The 21,592-nt window shown below is 38.7% G+C and overlaps 1 protein-coding gene and 1 non-coding gene across 6 annotated transcripts in view; one reads left to right on the forward strand and one right to left on the reverse strand.

Annotated features, from left to right (window-relative positions):
- The window catches only part of MAP2K5 (mitogen-activated protein kinase kinase 5), a 263,311-nt gene that overhangs the window by 136,453 nt on the left and 105,266 nt on the right, over positions 1–21,592 (forward strand). For all 5 annotated transcript variants that reach the window (XM_070468702.1, XM_070468703.1, XM_070468704.1 and 2 more), the window contains exons 14-15: positions 12,965–13,038; positions 13,997–14,047. In XM_070468702.1, coding sequence (XP_070324803.1) covers positions 12,965–13,038; positions 13,997–14,047 — 125 coding nt within the window. The remainder of the gene's footprint in view (positions 1–12,964; positions 13,039–13,996; positions 14,048–21,592) is intronic.
- Positions 8,405–8,477, reverse strand: TRNAE-UUC (transfer RNA glutamic acid (anticodon UUC)). Its single transcript has one exon. It is a non-coding gene; the product is annotated as a tRNA-Glu (tRNA).

Here is a 21,592-nt window from a genome sequence, read left to right on the forward strand (position 1 = left end):
CCAGGGAATCTTCCCGACTCAGAGATCAAACCTGAGTCTCTAGACTGCTGGATTGGCAAGTGGATTCTTTTCCACTAGTGGCATCTCAGAAGCCCCTAGTAATCCTCTAAGCACTTCAAATGAGCCTGCCTTGGAGGTTATCAGGAAGACTGAAATGGCTAAAATTTATGGAGCAGAGTCCTGGAGAGGAAGGAATGTGCAGAGAAAGAGCCCAGAAAGTTATGTGGAAGTCGCCTGGGGTTTTTGGCCAAGTATCAGCCTTTGCTTTTGTTTTTTGTTTTTTTTTTTTTTTACATTGCAGTGGTTTTTGTCATACATTGAGATGAATTAGCCATGGATTTACATGTATTCCCCATCCCGGTCCCCCCTCACATAGCCTTTGCTTTTGTAGGGTGAAATCTTACAAAGCTAGTAGAACTCATATAATGAAATTTGAGTCTGATCTAATATATCAGATGATTCACATCTTGACTTTCTAGGATAAGAGTCATTGTCATTACTGATTCTACAGAGCAGTAGCTTCCAGTATATACAGTATGTTTCTCCCATTTATTGTGTTTATTCGATGATTCATTGAACACCATTTCTTTGACAGGCACTGCTAAGCACACAGTCTCAGTTAACTTTTATACCAACTTTTGTCAATGTAGGAAGATCAGATATCACCTTTAATCTTATATATCGTACACTCACACATATATATTCACTCTCTCATACACATGTGCCCTCAAGCCCTTTTTTGAAGTAAATAAGCTATAATAATTAAGAATTTATTTAGTTAGCCTAAGTCTGAATTCATGTGATGGAATTTGAAGCAAATGGAATCTTTTTATGTTGGAATCTGCTTCAAATTCCATCACATGAATTCAGATTTAGGCTAACTAAATCCTCTGATTTAAGTTTCACTTTATCTGAGTAAAATAATCCACCTTATATCTGAGTCATCAACAAACCTAGTATATAATCAATGAATTTGTCTCTTCCATGTTTTCACTTAAAACATACAATTTCTATAATTCTCAAGAATAGTTCCAGGAATACTAAAATAATTTTTGTTGTTGTTTTGGCTTGTTTTCAACTTGATTCCAAGCCATAAAAAAGAGTACAACAGATTAGGCAAAAAAACATTACTCTTAAGAAGACAGTTGTAACTATGCTTATTTTAATACAGTTTTAAGTTATGGAAAACAAACAACAACTGAGAGCATACAGCTTTTCATTCAGCTTGCTTAAAAACATCATAGTCTTTCTTCTGTAAGCAAAACACAAAAAAGATGAGTCTTTAAAGTAACTGAATATAAATGGCAATCATCAGGGCAGATGTAAGTCATTTTGATTTAATCAGGCCATTAATTATTAGGGTTTATCAATTAGTTTTATTGAAGGCAAAGGAGCTTAAATGAATAGTAGAGCACTGATTTTAACTGAGACATTTTCTAAAAATACAAATGAGATGTGTAGAATCTGAAATTATATACAGGTCCTTTTCATACCACTAAAAAGAAATAAGCTTCATTTAATGTAAACCATAAACCTTTAGTGAAAAACCAAATTAACTCTAATTCCTTTGCATTATACATAAAATAATTCGTTTTAGTGTTTCCTAATTTGAGGTTTGCTTTGTGTTGGCCTTGAAGTCAACATTATGTCAGATAAAGTGAAATGAAGGTTCAATGTAAAGTTATCCATTTATGATATCAGGTATTTCCTATCCTCTTTCATTTTAGAAAAATCTTAGTCATTTTATACAGATAAGGCTGTATAGGAGTCAGTGTAGATTCCTGCTGGCCATATCCTCTCAGAAAAAGCAGAGGTGATGCAGAAAGTGCGTGTATTTGCCCACATAACAGTGCCTGTCAAAGAAATGGTGCTCAATGAATCATCGAATAAATACAGTAAATGGGAGAAACATACACTATATATACTGGAAGCTACTGCTCTATAGAATCAGTAATGACAATGACTCTTATCCTAGAAAGTCAAGATGTGAATCATCTGATATATTAGATCAGACTCAAATTTCATTATATGAGTTCTACCTGAAGGCAGGCTTCTTCCAGAAAGACAAGTGCTGTTCACAGAAGAACCAACAATGATCCAATCACATGTGTCTCCTGTCACAATATTTTCCTACTCCTTTAGTGAGATTTCACAGTAAGGTGGGCTTTTTAATGATGATGTGACAAACATTTGAGTGGCAGCAGTGTCAGCTTGTGTAGATTATCAGCAGTTATGATGCAGTTCTGCTTAACAATTTGGAGTGAAAAGTGAAAGTCACTCAATCATGTCTGACTCTTTGCAACCCCATGGACTGTAGCCCACCAAGCTTCTCTGTCCATGGAATTCTCTAGGCAAGAATACTAGAGTGGACTGCCATTTCCTTCTCCAGGGGATCTTCTCGATCCAGAGATCAAACCCAGGTCTCCTACATTGATTCTCTGCAAGTAAGTTAACTACCTGGCAGTATCAAGTTTCACACTCTTTAAAGGATTACAATAAAGCCACTCAACAACATAATCCAAATATCTGCCATCTAAATAAAAATCAGCACATGAAAAAAATTTTTTTTCTTCTGATAGTGAGTGAAAGACTATAACCAGGAAAATAATCAGTCAATAGAAATGGGACTCTCATGAGGTGGATGAACCTGGAGCCAGAGTTATACAGAGTGAAACAAGTCAGAAAGAGAAAAACAAATATAGTATATTAATACATATATCAATATATGGAGTCTAGAAAAATGGTATTGATGAACCTATTTGCAGGGAAGGAATGGAGATGCAGATATAGAGAATGGACTTGTGGATACAGTGAGGGAAGGAGAGAGTGGGATAAATGGAGAAAGTAGTGTCAGCGTGTATACATTATCACGTGTAAGATGGATAGCTGGTGCGAAGCTGCTGTGTAGCACAGGGAGCCCAGTCTGGTGCTCTGTGATGACCCGGAGGGGTGGAATGAGGGAGAGGGGAGGGAGGCTACGGAGGGAGGAATGTATGTATAATTATGACTGATTTGCGTTGTTGTATGGCAGAAATCAATACAACATTGTAAAAAAAAAAACTTTTTAAACTTACATTTAAAAAATAGGCAAAACAACAAATTACTTATGAAGAAAAAGCCAATCGAATCTAGAAGGAAGATACTAGACAGACATCCAAATACCAAAACTCGGAGCCTGCTTTGTGCACAGAGTCCAGATCTGCTGTGTAAGAGACTTGCTAGTTGTTTATCTGCAGTAATTCAACCCCCATCAACTTTTCTTTCCACATACTCATCTGTGATGCAGAGGCTGGGTCTCTGCAAATAACATGTCAGAGTACCTTTGGACCGGTGGCTGTTTGTTAGGTTCTGCCAGTAGCGGGCAGTAGAGGGAGACAGGTGGGAATCAGAGCCAGTGGTCTACCTGGTTTTGCACCTCCTGTAGCACCACCTCAGCATTGGGTCCTGACCCAAACACCCAGCTTCTGGTAGCACATGGAGAACCAGCCCCAAATGCTCCCTCACAGATATGACCTGCAACTGGGCAGTGACCTCTTCTTGGAGGTCTGAACACAGTCTTCAGAGCTTCTCTTCTAAGTTCTTGGGACTCCCCTGGTGGCAAAATGGTAAAATATCCACCCACAATGCAGGAGATGTGGGTTCAGTCCCTGGGTCAGGAAGATCCCCTGGAGAAGAAAATGGCAACCCACTCCAGTATTCTTGCCTAGGAAATCCCTTTGACATAGAAGCAGAAATCTCTCTGAGGACAAAATAGCTGCTTCCTAAAATTATTACCCTAGTTTCATTTTTCTAGCCCTCAAATTCCTATGTAGCAAATTTCCTATATTAAGTTCTTTCTGTTAAAAAGGAAATGGGACTCTGCCATTAGCAGACAAGGACTTTAGAACAGTTATTGTATTAATAAATATACTCAAGGATTTCAAGGAAAGCATGAGCATATGAGGAGAGAAATGGGAGACAAAATCAAAGGGAACTTCTAGATATGAAAAATAAAACACCTGAAGTAAAAAATTTCACTTGATGTAATTAACAATAGGTTAGAAATTGCAGAAGAAACAATTTGCAATCTCGATGTTAGAAACATAGAAATTATCTAATATTACTGCAAAGAAAAAAAAAGACAAAAAAAATGAGCACCAACTCAGTGACCTTTGAGACGGTACCACTCAAGTCTAGGATATATGCATAAGTAAAGTCTCAGAAGAAAAGGAAAAAGAAAAGGGAGCAAAAAATAATTTGAAGAAATAATGCTTCCCAAACTTTCCAAATTTGACGAAACCCATAAACCCAGAGATCTGAGAAGCCTAACAAACTTCACCAGGACATATACAGGACCATACCAAAGTACAAATAAAAACTTTAAAGCCAGTAATTTTTTTAAATCTTTAAAATATTCAGAGTAAAAGTAATACATTAAAAAGTGGAACAGAAAATGGGAATGACAGCAGACTTCTTTTCAGAAGCTATGCAAGCCAGAAGACAATGGAAACACATCATTAACATACTGAAGAAATAAAAATCCTTTAAATCCAGAATTCTAAGTCCAGTAAATATATTCTTCTAAATAACAGTTAAATAAATACTTTTTAAGGCAAACAAAGAAGAGAGAATCAATTGCCAATAGATAATCATTATAAAAAATGTTAGAGGAAGTTATTTAGGCCAAAGAAAAATGATACCACATTGATAGTTAGGTCTACATAAAGAAATAAATAGTACCAGGAATGATACACCTGTGGATATATAAAAGGCCTTTCTTTTAAATTTTTTAAAAAGATGATTATTTAAGGCAAAAATAAAGACTATATTGTCATGTAGAGGAAAGATAGGTAATAGTTTCACAAAGGATGGGAGGGAAAAAATGGAAACATACTGTTCTGATATTCTTACATTATCAATTAAACACCCTAATATTATTTGAAAGTAGACTCTGAAATGTTAAAGAAACATTGTAATCCCTAGAACAGCCGTTAAAACAAAAACAAACCTTCCAGTGGGCTGGCAAACTTTAGCCCACGGGTCAAATTTGACTCGGTACCTGTTGTGGTGAACAGAGACTATTGGAGCACAGCCGCGTTCACTTATTTACATGCTGCCTGTGATCGCTTCTGCCCTGCAGGGCAAAGCTGAGTACTGGCCTCAATACCTGAAATGCAGTCCTCTACAGAAAGAGCTTGCCAGCTTCTCGCTTAGAAGCCAATAGTAGAGGTCAGTGGAATGCTTAAAAGAGCCAGACTAATCCAGAAGAAGGCAACAAGGGAAGAAAGGAACAAAGAACAGATGAGACAATTAGTAAGCTAGTAGAGTTGAACTCAACCATATCACCAATTACATTAAATTTGAATGGTCTAAATACTACAGTTTATAGCAAAAATGTCAGATTGGTCAAAAAAGTAAGACCCAGTTGATACTGTCTGCAAGATAACTTCCTTAGATATTAGTGACAGGTATTATCCAAACACTAATCATCGACTTTTTAAATCAAAATTATTACAGGGTTTATGATATATGTTGAAAAGGAAAAAAATCACCTAAAAATAACAAAGAAATCAGCAGTTGCCAGAGGTCAGGATGGAATTGACTATAAAGGACATGGGGAATTTTGGGGGTGATATAAATGTTTCATATCTTGATTGTGGTGTAGTTTATATGGATGTATACATTTGTCAAACTCATTAAACTATATATTCAAAATGACTGCAGTAAAATGGATTTTTAATGAATAAAGTTGCTTTAAAAAGCAAAGCTAAACAATAAAATTTCTTTTCAGATATTCTGAACTTGCCAGCAGTTAAATCAGAAGGAAACATAGCAGGTTATGTTGATCTTTTCTGAATGCTGCCATGAAGACCAGACTGTTTTAAATTGATTTCTGAATCAGTAGATCTGAGGTATATACACACAGACAACACACATATGTATATACACATACATATATACACAGATTGGAGAAGGAAATGGCAACCCACTCCAATATCCTTACCTGGAAAATCCCATGGACAGAGGAGCCTTGTGGGCTACAGTTCGTGGGGTCACAGAGAGTCAAACACAACTGAAGTGACATAGCATACATACATAGATCTGAGGTGGAACCAAAAGTGTTTTTTTTTTTTTTTTGAATGCACAGCCACGCTTGGAAACTCTCTAGTTACATAATTCTCATTGTTTTTACTATAGAAAGCAAATACCATTTAGAGTATACATAAGCAGTGGTATTATCCTGAAATCTCATATACACTATTTTTGGTCAAAATATATACCAACAGTTCCTTAATATGACTTTTCTGAAGGGTAGAGACAGGTCTTACTCAGGCTTCTCTCCACAGTGCCTGCTATCATATCTGGCACATGCTAAGGCATTAGTAAATATTTGTTGAATGAGTATTTTTGAATGACTGTAGGTTCTCTCAGAATGAACAATATCATTCACAAATGTATTCGTTAGTAGTGAAATATATTTATTCTGAAATAGATGCGATCGGATGGGAAAACATGGAGCTCCGTCTCAGTCCAAATTCATGCTTCTCCAGGTACACATATTTGCCCATGTATTTAGTGGGAATATTCATTCACAATTTATTCAACAGATACCATTTCTTATCCATATCAGGCACCATTCTAAACATAGAATTGAACATAACAGATCACGTCTCTGCATTCATGGAGCTTTCCTTCAAAAAGGGAAGACTGAGAACAGATTTACATGTACTTATATAGGGTATAGATGATGCTAAGTGTTAAGAGGAGCATTGAAATAGGGAAGAGGGAGAATGAATCTCTGAGGTTGGACGTATTGCTCTTCATAGTGGATGGTGGAGGAAGGCTTCTCTTAAAAGGGTAACATTTGAGCAGAAACCTGGAAGAAAAAAAAAAGCAAAGGCTCAGGCCATGCCTGCTTATATATATGGGAGCAAACTATTCCAGTGGTACAGAGCCACAAAGCAGGAGCACGCCTGAAAAGGCGGCCAGTGAGATAAAGCAGAGCAGGCAGGGGGAGAAGTAGGAAGGATGAGAGTACAGAGGTAATGGGGGGCAGCTCAGAGAAGGCTTCAGAAACCATGAGGTCTGCATTTTGCATTGAGTTGGGAGACCCCCGGAGGTTTTAGGCAGAGGAGTGACATGAACTTCCAGATGTTCAAGCTGGTTTTAGAAAAGGCAGAGGAACCAGAGATCAAATTGCCAATATCTGCTGGATCATCACAAAAGCAAGGGCATTCCAGAAAAACATCTATTTCTGCTTTATTGACTATGCCAAAGCCTTCGACTGTGTGGATCACAATAAACTGTGGAAAATTCTGAAAGAGTTGGGAATACTAGACCACCTGACCTGCCTCTTGAGAAACCTGTATGCAGGTCAGGAAGCAACAGTTAGAACTGGACATGGAACAACAGACTGGTTCCAAATAGGAAAAGGAGTACGTCAAGGCTGTATATTGTCACCCTGCTTATTTAACTTATATGCAGAGTACATCATGAGAAACGCTGGGCTGGAAGAAGCACAAGCTGGAATCAAGATTGCCAGGAGAAATATCAATAATCTCAGATATGCAAATGACACCACCCTTACAGCAGAAAGTGAAGAGGAACTAAAAAGCCTCTTGATGAAAGTGAAAGAGGAGAGTGAAAAAGTTGACTTAAAGCTTAATATTCAGAAAACTAAGATCATGGCATCTGGTCCCATCACCTCATGGGAAACAGATGGGGAGACAGTGGAAACAGTGTCAGACTTTATTTTTGGGCGGCTCCAAAATCACTGCAGATGGTGATTGCAGCCATGAAATTAAAAGACGCTTACTCCTTGGAAGGAGAGTTATGACCAACCTAGATAGCATATTAAAAAGCAGAGACATTACTTTGCCAACAAAGGTCCGTCTAGTCAACGCTATGGTTTTTCCAGTGGTCGTGTATGGATGTGAGAGTTGGACTGTGAAGAAAGCTGAGGGCTGAAAAATTGATGCTTTAGAACTGTGGTGTTGGAGAAGACTCTTGAGAGTCCCTTGGACTGCAAGGAGATCCAACCAGTCCATCCTAAAGGAGATCAGTCCTGGGTGCTCATTGGAAGGACTGATGCTGAAGCTGAAACTCCAGTACTTTGGCCACCTGATGTGAAGAGTTGACTCATTGGAAAAGACCCTGATGCTGGGAGGGATTGGGGGCAGGAGGAGGAGGGGACAACAGAGGATGAGATGGCTGGATGGCATCACCGACTCGATGGACATGAGTTTGAGTCAACTCCGGGAGTTGATGATGGACAGGGAGGCCTGGCGTGCTGCAATTCATGGGATCGCAAAGAGTCGGACACGACTGAACTGACTGACTGACTGACATGGTCTTATTTAGGTTTCAGGTTTTTAAAAAATTTTTTCTATATTTCAGCCATGCCATGGGGCATGCAGGATCTTAGCTCCCTGACCAGGGATTGAACCTGCACCCCCTGCAATGAAAGCACAGCATCTTAACCACTGGACCACCAGGGAATTCCCTGATTTAGGTTTCAAAAAGTCACTTTAGCAGCGCTGTTCATGACAGGCTGTAGAGCAGGTGTGAAAGTAAGGAGACCAGTGCATTGGCCTTATTGGGGAGTGAGTGCATATAGTCTGGCAGATATGCCTCTTCATAAACATTGAACAGGTTTTATCAGTCTACTTGCTGGACTTTGGAATTACTTTCTTTCAGCTAGTATTTTACCTAAATACAGCTTGAATTTACTGCAGTAGCAACAGAAATTATTCCTGAACATAAAGAAATATAACACTTTTTATGACTTGGTTGATTGCCAGTAGATAATAATAATACTTTATAGAGTGTTTGACAGTTTAAAAGCTATTTTACATTCATTATTTCATCTAATCCCCACAATTTTTTAAGATACAGTAACTTTTATTATCTCCCTACAGAGGTGAAAACTAAAACATCACATGCCTAGTCCAAAGTTACATTTGACAGGGCCCAGGAGACTAAAATCCAAGTCTTACGTCTCCATTGAGTCAGGCTTCTGTCTCCTCACCTGAATCCATTGATTTTGTTTAAAGGGATCTGTTATGGTCCAATGTTGCTGGGGAGGGGAACACTTATACTAGCAAATTTAGTGTATTGTTTAGGAGGCCATCAACCAGTGAGCAAAGTGTTATACATCTTGGATATATCCTGTATCCTCACACAGGGTAAATATGAAAATGTGTAAAGGCATTCCTCCCCTGTGAACTTGTTACTTGATGATACCTTTAACAGTAAATATGGTAAGTAATTACTTGTTTTAAAAAAAAAAAGGTGTCACATGCTCAGTTCTAAATGGTACAGACAATAAATGCCTTAGCAGTTCAAAGGAAGCAGTGATTTTGGTGGCCAAGTAGATTCATTAACAGGGAGATGGGATACCTGAGTTGAAGAATGGACAGGATTCTGTCAAAAAATATCAAATAAGGATTTCTAAACCCAGGAAGGTTGAGGCCTGGGACACGGCATGAATGATGGCATGGTAGTGGTGTTTTAGAGATTTGTTTCTTTTGAGACAATGGCTAGACCAGTCTAGTTGGAATACAGAAGTTGTTTAGAGGATGGCTGTATGCCTACTGCTTTCATACACAAACTATTTCTGAAAACTGAACTGAAAAATAAATGTGCAAAATCAGGCAGTAGGCATATATATAAGTTAAAAAAAAGATATTGGAGAGCTGAAAATGCCGTCCAGTTCTTATTTATACCTTGCTTTTCATAATCTAGAAATTTTGCTGTTTTATTCTTTTCTCTCTGTTGGTCCACTTAAGTCAAATGTGTGTCTGATTAAAGGTAAGGATTTGTTCATCTTACCATGCCTTGTGATTTCCAGGCAGCCCCTTCTTCCAGGAGCTCAGAATATTTGTTCAGTAACTGTCTCCATCAGATGTGTGGCTTAAGAGTGGTTTAAGGGTGCTGTGTCGTGCGTAGTTGCTCAGTCATGTCTGACTGTTTGCAGCCCCGTGGACTGCAGCCTGCCAGGTTCTTCTGTCCATGGGATTCTCTGGGCAAGAATACTGGAGTGGGTTGCTGTGCCCTCCTCCAAGGGATCTTCCCAACCCAAGGATCAAACCCAGGTCTCCTGCATTGCAGACAGATTCTTTACCATCTGAGCCACCAAGGAAGCCAAAGAATACTGAAATGGGTAACCTATCCCATCTCCAGGGGATCTTCCCGACCCAGGAAAGGAACCAGGGTCTCCTGCATTGCAGGCAAAATTCTTTACCAACTGAGCTACCAGAGAAGCCCAGTTTAAGGGTATCAGTATATAAAAGAGCAGATTGTCCAAAAGAAAAATATTTAAAGTTGAGGGCATGTAGTGAGAATTAAATTTGGAAAATAAGACCAGGCTTTGTAGAGCCTAACATTTCTTCCAGTTCAGCAAATGTTTACTGAATGTCTACTGTGGCTGTCTATGATGTGTATTTTTTGTGCAGACTACTGAGGCTGCACGTACATGACTACTTATATGCAAAGTACATTATGAGAAACGCTGGGCTGGAAGAAGCACAAGCTGGAATCAAGATTGCCGGGAGAAGTATCAGTAACCTCAGATGTGCAGACGACACCACCCTTATGGCAGAAACTGAAGAAGGACTAAAGAGCCTCTTGATGAAAGTGAAAGAGGAGAGTGAAAAAGTTGGCTTAAAGATCAACCAACATTCAGAAAACAAAGATCGTGGCATCTGGTCCCATCACTTCATGGCAAATAGATGGAGAAACAGCAGAAACAGTGGCAGATTATTTTTTCGGTTCCAGAATCACTGCAGATAGTGGCTGCAGCCATGAAATTAAAAGACGCTTACTCCTTGGAGGGAAAGTTATGACCCACCTAGACAGCATATTAAAAAGCAGAGACATTATTCTGTCAACAAAGGTCCATCTAGTCAAAGCTATGGTTTTTCCAGTGGTCATGTATGGATGTGAGAGTTGGACTGTGAAGAAAGCTGAGTGCTGAAGAATTGATGCTTTTGAACTGTGGTGTTGGAGCAGACTCTTGAGAGTCCCTTGGACTGCAAGGAGATCCACCCAGTCCATCCTAAAGGAGATCAGTCCTCTAGGACTGATGTTTAAGCTGAAACTGCAGTAATTTGGCCACATGATGCGAAGAGCTGACTCATTTGAAAAGACCCTGATGCTGGGAAAGATTGAGGGCAGGAGGAGAAAGGGACGACAGAGGATGAGATGATTGGATGGCATCACTCAATTAGTGGACATGGGTTTGGGTAGACTCCAGCAGTTGGTGATGGACAGGGAGGCCTGGCGTGCTGTGGTCCATGGGGTCACAAAGAGTTGGATATGACTGAGCGACTGAACTGAACTGAACTGAGGCACATTTGAAAGCACAACCCTCTTAGGGAATTCACGTTGGGGTTGGTGGGGGAGGTCAGGGAATATTTTACTTCCTCCTTAGGAGAGAAGTTATACAGTGAAAGTGTATTTAATATGATGGTGGTATAAGATTTATGTTGAAATTGGGGAAAACTAGAAGCAGAGAGGCAAGTTGGTTAAAAAAGCTTACACATGCCTAGGCATACTGACCTGTTTTCAGAGAGAAAGCCCCCTACAAGAAGTATATGGTGTGTGTTATCTGAAAGGGCATGCTACAGAGGCATAGTCTACAGCTAACCCCTGATCAGTGAAACATAATCATTAACAAAATAATGCTATGTGTTCATGGTTTCCATTAATTTATTCTCATCTATTCAACAAATATTTATTAAGCACTTCCTGTATGACTAGCCCTCTTCAGGAACTGGTATCTAGAAGTCAGTAAAAGAGTCAAAGTCCCTGCCTTCGTGGAGTTTATATTCTAGTGTCAGTCAGGCAGCACCAAACGAGCACGCATATGAGAAGATGCCCGTCACATAGGAGGTAGAGTTCAGTAACCGTTGGTTACCGAGTTTGAACCTGAGGTTTGAGTTAAGTACCTAGTCTTGGCAAGATGTTTTTTGGGGGGGTACCCTTTTGCAGATTGGAGGGGCAGAGTGAGATTAACTCACAGTTTTTTTTAGATGTTACATAGAAATTCTGAGTCTTTTGTTCAGCCTTGGAGTAATTATGGTCATATATTCTATTGAATACAGCAAGCTGTCTGTTCCAAACCACTTTTGCTGCTGAAGATGAAATACTGAAGCAGGTGCTGTCCTGTACCAACAAAAGTGCTGTGGCGTCATCCTGCTTGGATGGTTTTTGTTGGCTCCTTGAATTCCTGAAAAGGCTTATTGTTGTCACTGACGATGCTTCACAGAAACCCTTTGTGTCTATTTAGCAGACTGCCTTGGCAAAAGCTATGTCAGTTCTTTTGTTAACTTTAAAAACAGTCAAAATGATATAAGGGATGAGAGGGATAAATAAAAGACTTGATAAGTACAGGCATGCACACACATACATACATCTTTTAGGTCAATTTCTGAGGATTATCTGAAGTATGGTTTGCATGTAAAACTCGGAAAAAGCAGTACTGCATTCACACACGCTTTCATTGTTTCAGTCAGATAAACCTGTTAGCAGCAAACATTTTGAATGATTTTTTCTTTATTGGCTTCCCTTAGGCCTTACTTTTTTGGTGGGAGAAGCAGTTTCACATTAAGAGCAAAACTAAGCCTTTTTGTACAAATTTTATGCAAGAAGGCTACATTTTCTTATCTACTTTTCCTGAAAGCTGGAGTAGGATGTTAGGTGTGTTTACTGTTGTTGGAAGCAAAGATTTTATTTGACTTTCACATGAGATAAATAAACTCTTGCTTCTACAGAAACCAAAAATGGTTGGAAGTGAGGGAGTTAGGACCTTACATTTTGCCTCCAGATAAAATGCTTTGCATTAAATTTGTGATTAGAATTCTAGGTTGAACAGATGATGTCATTTCTGCAATATGGTTTGGTGTGCGTGTGCTTTTTTTAGAACAAGCTCAGTAGATATGGAATTAGTTACATGGGTTCATGGGTTTTTCTGGTCCCTTTTTAGATGTGAAGCCCTCCAATATGCTAGTAAACACGAGAGGACAAGTCAAGCTGTGTGATTTTGGAGTTAGCACTCAGGTAGGTCTTTTTTCTCCTGATCTGTTCTCGTCTCTGTAACATCTACTTCCTATTTTCATTCTCTCTCTGGATTGAAAAATCACCTAGCTGGCAGACAAACAGAACTCTGCATCTTCTCGTCGGCTGGGATTGTGTTATTCATTTTTAATCTCTGAGCGAGTTGCCTTCATCAGAATATGATTGTTCATTGTTTAATGACAGTAAAAACTGCTGATATTGTAATTACTACTTACGAATAGCAAACTTCATTGATATGCAGCTTTGATATGAAAGCGTTTTGGCCAGACAAAAGGGAGGGCAGAGTGGGAGCTGTGCCTGGGGAGCCCAACTGGCCCACAATAAAAATTAATATTGGGAGCAACAATGGTGGAGGGCCATTACAATGTGCAGCACAAATTTTAATTAATTTCCATTTTGGGCCTCCCCTGAGAACCCTGGTGATAGTGACCCATGAGCGTGCTGTGATGTTGATTTGAATTGCAGCCACCTTTACTCCCAGCCAAACACGAAGACCAAAGCGAAGGTCATGGTTGTATTATGAGTTGTCAAAGTCTGTTATCCCTCCAGCGTATTTAGTGTTCGCTTCATTCTGGTAAGGCATGGGGCTTCATTCACATCTGGAGCCATCTGACTAAAAAATGAGTGTTCAAATTCTACTTCAAATTGACTTTTTATATCAGGCGGGTTTGGGGTACTAAAGCGATAAGCATCCTGCTTAAGTGAATTGTTGAAGGTTATCTGCTATAAACTGTAAAGCCGTGCTTGTTTAAATTGGAAATCACATTCAAAAGAAAAGAGATTTAATCATTTTTAATGCCTTTGTAGATAAATTTGTTCCCTTTTACATAATTTTTACTTGATTTATAGAAATGATGATTGTAGGTTAAATGAGGAATAATTGCCCATTTTATTTCCACATTATCTTTATATTGTTCTAACAGACTGTTTTGTCTCATAGCTGGTGAATTCTATAGCCAAGACGTATGTTGGAACAAATGCTTATATGGCGGTAAGTAAACTTATGCAAAAATAACGTTTAAAAGCAGCATCTTTATGTACTTCGTAATGTACAATTCTTGAATTAAATCCACAGCTTTAGCCTAACAGATCATAAATTATAAAGTCAATCCAGTCATGATTTGATTTTTAAGTCTTCCTAAAAGATGTTAGGGTTTATACAGGAGCTACCAACTTCTCTCACTTTGTTGACGTAACTGGTTGGTTCGAGTATAAAATTGTTTTGAAGTGTAATCCTACAGAAAAATTGCATCTTACAGCACACTGGCTACTTTGCCTCATTGCTTATTTAATTAACCTTAAAGTATATCAAAATGTCAGTCAATAAGATCAACTGTTTTTTCCAGGAATAAGCATGCTTCCACACCAGATGAAAATGAAATTATTAATTAAAAATTAAATTATTACTTATGGGTCTCTGAATGTAAGGATTTAGCAGACATTTTACTGTCAAACTTGTATGTCTGTCTTCTGTTTATTTGAGTTCATGTCTATTAAAAGATAACTTATTAGTCCCTCTGAAACAAATTTACCAGGAATAAGAAGCATAGAATTATTTCAAATACCAATGTGAGTTTGACCTTTTTCTTTTGCCTGCCTTTTAAGTAAGGGAAGTTATCTTTGTTCATAAAATTGCTTTTATTTATTGGTTTCCACTTTCACTTCAAGAGTAGGGTGCTAGGAAATGACAAGCAGGAAACTTATTTAGTGTTGGAGCAACGTTTTAATATCTTAGGTTTAGTTTTTTGATGAGGGTTCTAGATTTATTCAGGTAGTCAGTTTCACTCCAAGTAGTCTTTACAGTTAAACAATCATGTATGGAACCTTGGATCTTATTCTCAGTGTTCTTTATTCATATATTATTTTGTTAAAAGGATGCTAATAAGGATAGAACCCTGGATCTTATTAGGAGAACAATGCAAAGCATTTTTTAAATTGAGATACCAAAACAGTTAATTTTTGCCTTGCATTGTTTTTAAAGAAAGTTCATTATATCTCATTTTTCTGGGTAATGTGACAAAAAATTAATATCTGAAGTCATCATACCTAGTTTTTAATATTTATTTATTTAGCTGCATTAGGTCTTAGTTGCAATGCATGGGTTTTCCCCATGGCATGTGGGATCTTAGTTCCCCAACCAGGGATCAAACTTTCGTCCCCTGCATTAGAAGGCAGATTCTTAACCACTGGACCACCAGAGAACTCCCCATACCTGTTTTTTATAAAACTTAATCACCCTCTTGGCTCTGCCAGCTTAGCTGAGATTGGTGAGCCACCTTTATAATTAACAAAGCCATGCCAAATGCCATGTCAGTCTTTGAAAAAATATGGAACACTATGATTTAAAACAAATAACTTTTCCACTCTCCATCATGTTCTTAGTAGCGTTAGCTCTAATAATTAAATTGCGATATGCTTGAATGTACAAATCTAGGTTACAGTCGTATTTCCCAGGTACACAGTAAAGAAATGACTTTTTTTTTTTCTTTTTGTGTATGGATGTATGTGATGCATCCATCTCTTAATTGAAAATGTAAAGATTAAAATTATGAAACATTAGTTCATATTGGCAAAGTTAAATTGCTTTGCTTCTTGGGCAAGGGAATTCTAGTTATCCACTTTCTAGTTTAAGCTGTGAAAAGTGTAAGATACCTGGAAAGCAAAGAGTGTGATACACAGATCATGAGTTTGACTCAAATCAACACACTCTTGTTGAACATGACTTGCCTAACTGCTGTGAGATCAGAGGTTCGGAGTGGGGGAAGGTGGAAGTACCATTTATTCTGATACAGATGTTAACCCCTCCCTAAGGTGTTGTGATGCTGTATTAGGGTGCTAGCAACTCAGGGACTGAGTGAAGAGTGTACAAAACCTCCCAGAATATGTTTTTCCACTTCTTATTAATGAGTATTTCAAAGTAAACAATTTTAAGAAGTCTCATGGAAAGATGGCCACTCCCATTCATTATGTGTTGTCTTCGGCTGCTGTAGCACCGCAGTGGCAGAGTGGGATAGTTTTGACAGTTGCAGCAGAGACCATATGGCCCACAAAGTGAAAAGTAACTGTCTGGCCCTTTGCAGGGAAAGTTTGCCAACCTCTGGTCTATGCCAGTGAAAGCTATTTCTGAAACTGAGTACCTTTAATTAATCAACCTGTAATTACTGAGCGCCTTCCATGCAGTTAGCCAAGTATGGTGGCACCACTCTGTAATCCACATAAGAGTTGGGCAAAATGGGAAAATAGGAAACATGGCATTATATGTGGCCATGTCATGTGTGACATAATAAAGTCTTCAGTTTTACCATGCATACCTTTAGAGAATAAGAAGGCATGTAATATTTGAATCTAATGATTCAAATAGTATGTGAAAAGGGCACTTATAAAAGAGAGAGATCGCTTTGGGAAGATGAACAAAGACAGAATTAGAGTGTGGGGTAACATGAGTGGGGACTGGGAGGTATAGGCTAGAGGACAAATAATAAATTTTAAGTATCTACAAATAGAGATTATCTAATATAATGCACTCACTTTACATCCATTTCTCTCACTTTATATTCGTACCTGTTTCAGTACAATGATAATAACAATGATAGTAATAGTGAACACTTAATTAGAACCATGCACTAATCACCCTTTTAAAGCTTCATATATCAGTGCAGTTTAGTTGCTCAGTCTGACTCTTTGCAACCCCATGAACCACAGTGCACCAGGCTTCCCTGTCCATCACCAACTCCCAGAGCTTGCTCAAGCATGTGTCCTTCGAGTTGGTGATGCCATCCAACCATCTCATCCTCTGGCATCCTCTTCTCCTCCTGCCTTCAGTCTTTGCCATCAGGGTCTTTTCCAATGAGTCAGTTCTTTGCATCTGCTGACCAAAGTATTGGAGCTTCAGCTTCAGCATCAGTCCTTCCAATGAATATTCAGGACTGATTTCCTTTAGGATTGACTGGTGTGATCTCCTTGCAGTCCAAGGGACTCTCAAGAGTCTTCTCCAACACCATAGTTCAAAAGCATCAATTCTTCTTCGCTCAGCTTTCTTATGGTCCAACTCTGAGAGTTATCCACACGTGACTACTAGAAAATCCGTAGGTTTGACTCTGTGGACCTTTGTCAGCGAAGTAATGTCTCTGCTTTTTAATATGCTGTCTAGATTGGTCATAGCTTTTCTTCCAGAGAGCAAAGGTCTTTTAATTTCATGGCTGTAGTCACCATCTGCAGTAATTTTGGAGCCCAAGAAAAGAAAGTCTATCACTGCTTCCACTGTTTCCCCATCTATTTGCCATGAAGTGATGGGGCCAGATGCCATGATCTTAGTCTTTTGATTGTTGAGTTTTAAGCCAGCTTTTTCATTCTCCTCTTTCACCTTCATCAAGAGACTCTTTAGTTCCTCTTCGCTTTCTACCATAACTGTGGTGTCATCTGCATTTCTGAGGTTATTGATATTTCTCCCAACAATCTTGATTCCAGCTTGTGCTTCATTCAGCCCAGCATTTTGCATGATGTACTCTACATATGTTAAACAAACAGGGTGACAATATACAGCCTTGATGTATTCCTTTCCCAATTTTGAACCAGTCTGTTGTTCCATGTCCAGTTCTAATTGTTGCTTCTTGACCTGCATACACATTTCTCAGGAGGCAGATAAGGTGGTCTGGTATTCCCATATCTTGAAGAATTTTCTACAGTTTGTTGTGGTCCACACAGTCAAAGGCTTTAGCATAGTCAATGAAGCAGAAGTAGGTATTTTTTTGGAATTCCCTTGCTTTTTCAATGATCCAGTGGATGTTGACAAGTTGATCTCTGGTTCCTCGGCCTTTTCTAAATCCAGCTTGAACATCTGGAAGTTCCTGGTTCACGTATTGTTGAAGCCAAGCTCGGAGAATTTTGAGCATTACTTTGCCAGCGTGTGAGATGACTGAACTCTTTAAATCCTCACAACAACCCTATGAGGTAGATAAATATTGTTTTTTCACAGATGAAGACAATGAGGGATCGTGAAGCTGAGTGACTTAACCAATTTCATACAGCTAATAAGTAGCAGAGTGAGGAGTCAGACTTATGTAATCAGCTTCCAGGGACTGAACTCTTAACTGCTGTGCCTCTCACTCTATCCAAATTATTCATGTGTCTCTCCAAATCTGGATTAGTTTGTTTAGGGTTTATTCTGGCTTTTTCTCTGTATTCAGTCCTTCACATGGTGCTAAATGAATGAATCAGTTCATGAAACCTACATTGCAAAAATGATTTGTTCACTAGTTATAAGCAGACGATTTAAGTTTTTGTATTGTATTTTATCTACTTGTGTGATAAAGTGTAAAGACCCTCGGATGACTCAGATACAACCCACTAGACTACTCAAATATTGAAAAGAAAATAAATCAAAGAAATAGCCTTGCATGTGTGAACAGTCTCACTTTATTCTATAATCTGAAATGTTAGGTATAAGAAAATGGTAATTAGGACAAAGATAGGGAAGCTTTTCTAAGGTTATAAAGTCATTAGAACAAACAAGCAAATAAACAATAACAATTTATGGGCATGTTAAACAGTGGTCCTTGTGGGAGACTTGGAAAGTCATCTGGTCCCACCTCCTTGATGACCCAGAAAATGAAGTGGCATGTTCAAGTACACATTACATTTTAGGGGCAGGCAGGTAATTAGGTTTAATGGACATTTTAATCCAAAGCAAGAAACATTTTCAGGTATATTTTAACAGGATTTCTTCCAGAAGGATTACAAATGGGATCCAAAAGGTTTTGGGGATTTATATTAAATCATTTCTTGAAAATTCTAATTACTAGAACTTTTACTCTTGTTTTAAAGATAGAAGTCTCTGAAACTTTAACCCACTATTGAGTCATGGTAATTTATTATAATTTCCTAAAATCAAATATAAAATTTTAACATTATTACCATGAATTCCTGAAGTTTCGAAATTAAGAAATCTTATGCAAATACTTGTCCTTTGGGATCGGAAAGTCAGTCTAAATAACTATTCCTATCTTCTGAACATTTTTCCCATCTGCACTCTTCCTATTTTTGGAAAGTATATTTACCCAGATTATAACCTGTGCAGATTCCATGATCTGGCTCAGTTGGCCATGTTCATGCAGTGATCGTAGTGATAGTGGTGATGATTGGAAGGAGGCCAGCATTTACTAAGCATCCCCATGTGGCATGTACTGAATTGAGCACATTACATGGATTTATTTAGTCTTCAGACAGCTCCATTAGGTATACATGTCTTTATTTTACAGGTAAGGAAACCAAAGGTGAAGTAACTTTAGCCCAGAATCTCAGAGCTGGCCAAATAGTGATGGTCAAGATTTAACTAGGACCCCAGCTTCTAGTTTCTGGTAGTGGCACATTAGGTTATTTGGACCAACTTTTCTGCTGAAAAATGCTAATTAAAATAGTTTTAAAAACCATCTCAAATGCACTGAAGAGCTAAGAAGGCAACTGGCGACTCCCAGGATGATTTTCAGAAGGAAACCTCCAACAGAGGGGAAAATAGAATGTTAGAGTACCAAAGCTACTTATTCCTGAGGATATTTGCCTGTACTGCAGCTGTGAATGATAAGGGGGCTTCCTTAAGGCAGAGGATCTCAGAGGAGATCTTCCCTATACTATGCTGGAAGCTTGAAGAGCCCCACTTCCTACCAAGGACAAAACAAACAAACAAACTAGATCTAAAGCTACTCTTCCCCATCCCAGGGAACAAAAGAGCAACAGGAAGAAAAAGAAAAAGGGGAAAAGTTGTGGCCACAGACTAACTGGCACAAATTTGTACCCTGGATGTTTGTATATGTGACCTGAGTTAGAAAAGGATCTTCATGTTGAGAATATTGTTTGAAGTAGACACATCAATGTGAGGCCCCAGAAAACCTCTGCGAAATTTTTTTTTCATGAACAAAAACTATAAAGCAAAGATAACCATGCCCACAAAGAAACAGAGCAACCCAAAGAACCAGTAGGAAAAAAGGTTGCAAACAGACTTTAGATCACAAATTTTAAAAGTGACATAGTTGATTTGAGAAAGTCCAAAACAAAACTACTAAATAAAAATGAGAACTCACTGTTGTGTAGCATGTTGAAGACAAGAGAGAGTTAGTGAACTGGAAGATAGATTGAGTTAGAGTAGTGTGACTGCAGAACCCTATCTAACCTGAATGTTCTACTACTACCTACACGGTGATCTTGCCAGCTTTAAAAAAAAAAAAAAAGAATCCCCATTGTTTATGATTGATATATATATATATTTTTTTTTTTTTTTAACATACTGTTGTTGTTGTTCAGTCGCTCAGTCATGTCCAACTTTTTGCGACCCCGTGGACTGCAGGACACCAGGCTTCCCTGTTCTTCACCATCTCCTAGAGCTTGCTCAGATTTGTGTCCATTGAGTCCGTGATGCCATCCAACCATCCTCTGTTGTCTCCTCCTCCTCCTGCCTTCAATCTTTCCCAACTTCAGGGTCTTTTCTAATGAGTCAGCTTTTGGCATCAGGTGGCCAAAGTATTGGAGCTTCAGCTTCAGCCTCACTCCTTCCAATGAATATTCAGGGTTGATTTCCTTTAGGATTGACTGGTTTGATCTCCTTGCAGTTATTACATACTAACCTAAAGTTTTGTGCATACTTTGTTAATTTTCTAAGTAGCCTAACCCTGAGCAGAAATTCCTTCATGGGAAGGAGTAAGGGATGTGATGTACCAGGTATCGCCCTGCTTTTGACAAGTAAACGGTAGGGTCTTGTGTTAGGAGAGAATGTAAGTCGCTCAGTTGTGTCTGACTCTTTGTGATCCCATGGACTGTAGCACGCCAGGCTCCTCTCTCCATGGAATTCTCCAGGCAAGAATAATGGAGTGGGTTGCCATTTCCTTCTCCAGGGGATCTTCCCAACCCGGGGATTGAATCTGGGTCTCCTGCATTACAGGCAGATTCTTTACTATCTGAGCCACCAGGGGAGCCTGTCTTTTGTTTTTTAAGTAGAGGCCACCAGGAAAAAAGGTTGCAAACAGTCTTTAGATCACAAATTTTAAAAGTGACATAGTTGATTTGAGAAAGTCCCAAACAAAACTACTAGATAAAAATGAAAACTCACTGTTTGGTAGGATGTTGAAGACAAGAGAGAATTAGTGAGACAGTTCTGGAATGAGTTAACTAAATCTGGGTCCTAGGTTGATGCCCAGCCACAGCAGTAAGTGGAGGGGTATAGTGTGCATGCCATCTTGGAGCGGTGCTCTTTTAAGACCCTCTGGTTTTTAAATCATCACCACTTCTTAGTGTTCTCATTAAGAACAGACCAGAGTTTTCCCTCCACACTTAAACTTCAGTGCAGAAGTGCTTCAGACAAGAGTCATATTTTTCCTTCTATTAAGCTTCCCACATTGGTGACAACTGTCATGTCAGAAAGTAACCCAGCTTTTGGTTTTTAACTGAAAAATACTCATCACAGCTCTTATCTCAGTAGTGCGGTATCTGGCTGTTGGCTTTGTCTTGTTTTGTTTTGGAGGGAAGAGGACAGAGTGGGCCATCTTGG

Source organism: Odocoileus virginianus, chromosome 6 (assembly GCF_023699985.2).
Source record: "Odocoileus virginianus isolate 20LAN1187 ecotype Illinois chromosome 6, Ovbor_1.2, whole genome shotgun sequence".
Taxonomy (NCBI): domain Eukaryota; kingdom Metazoa; phylum Chordata; class Mammalia; order Artiodactyla; family Cervidae; genus Odocoileus; species Odocoileus virginianus.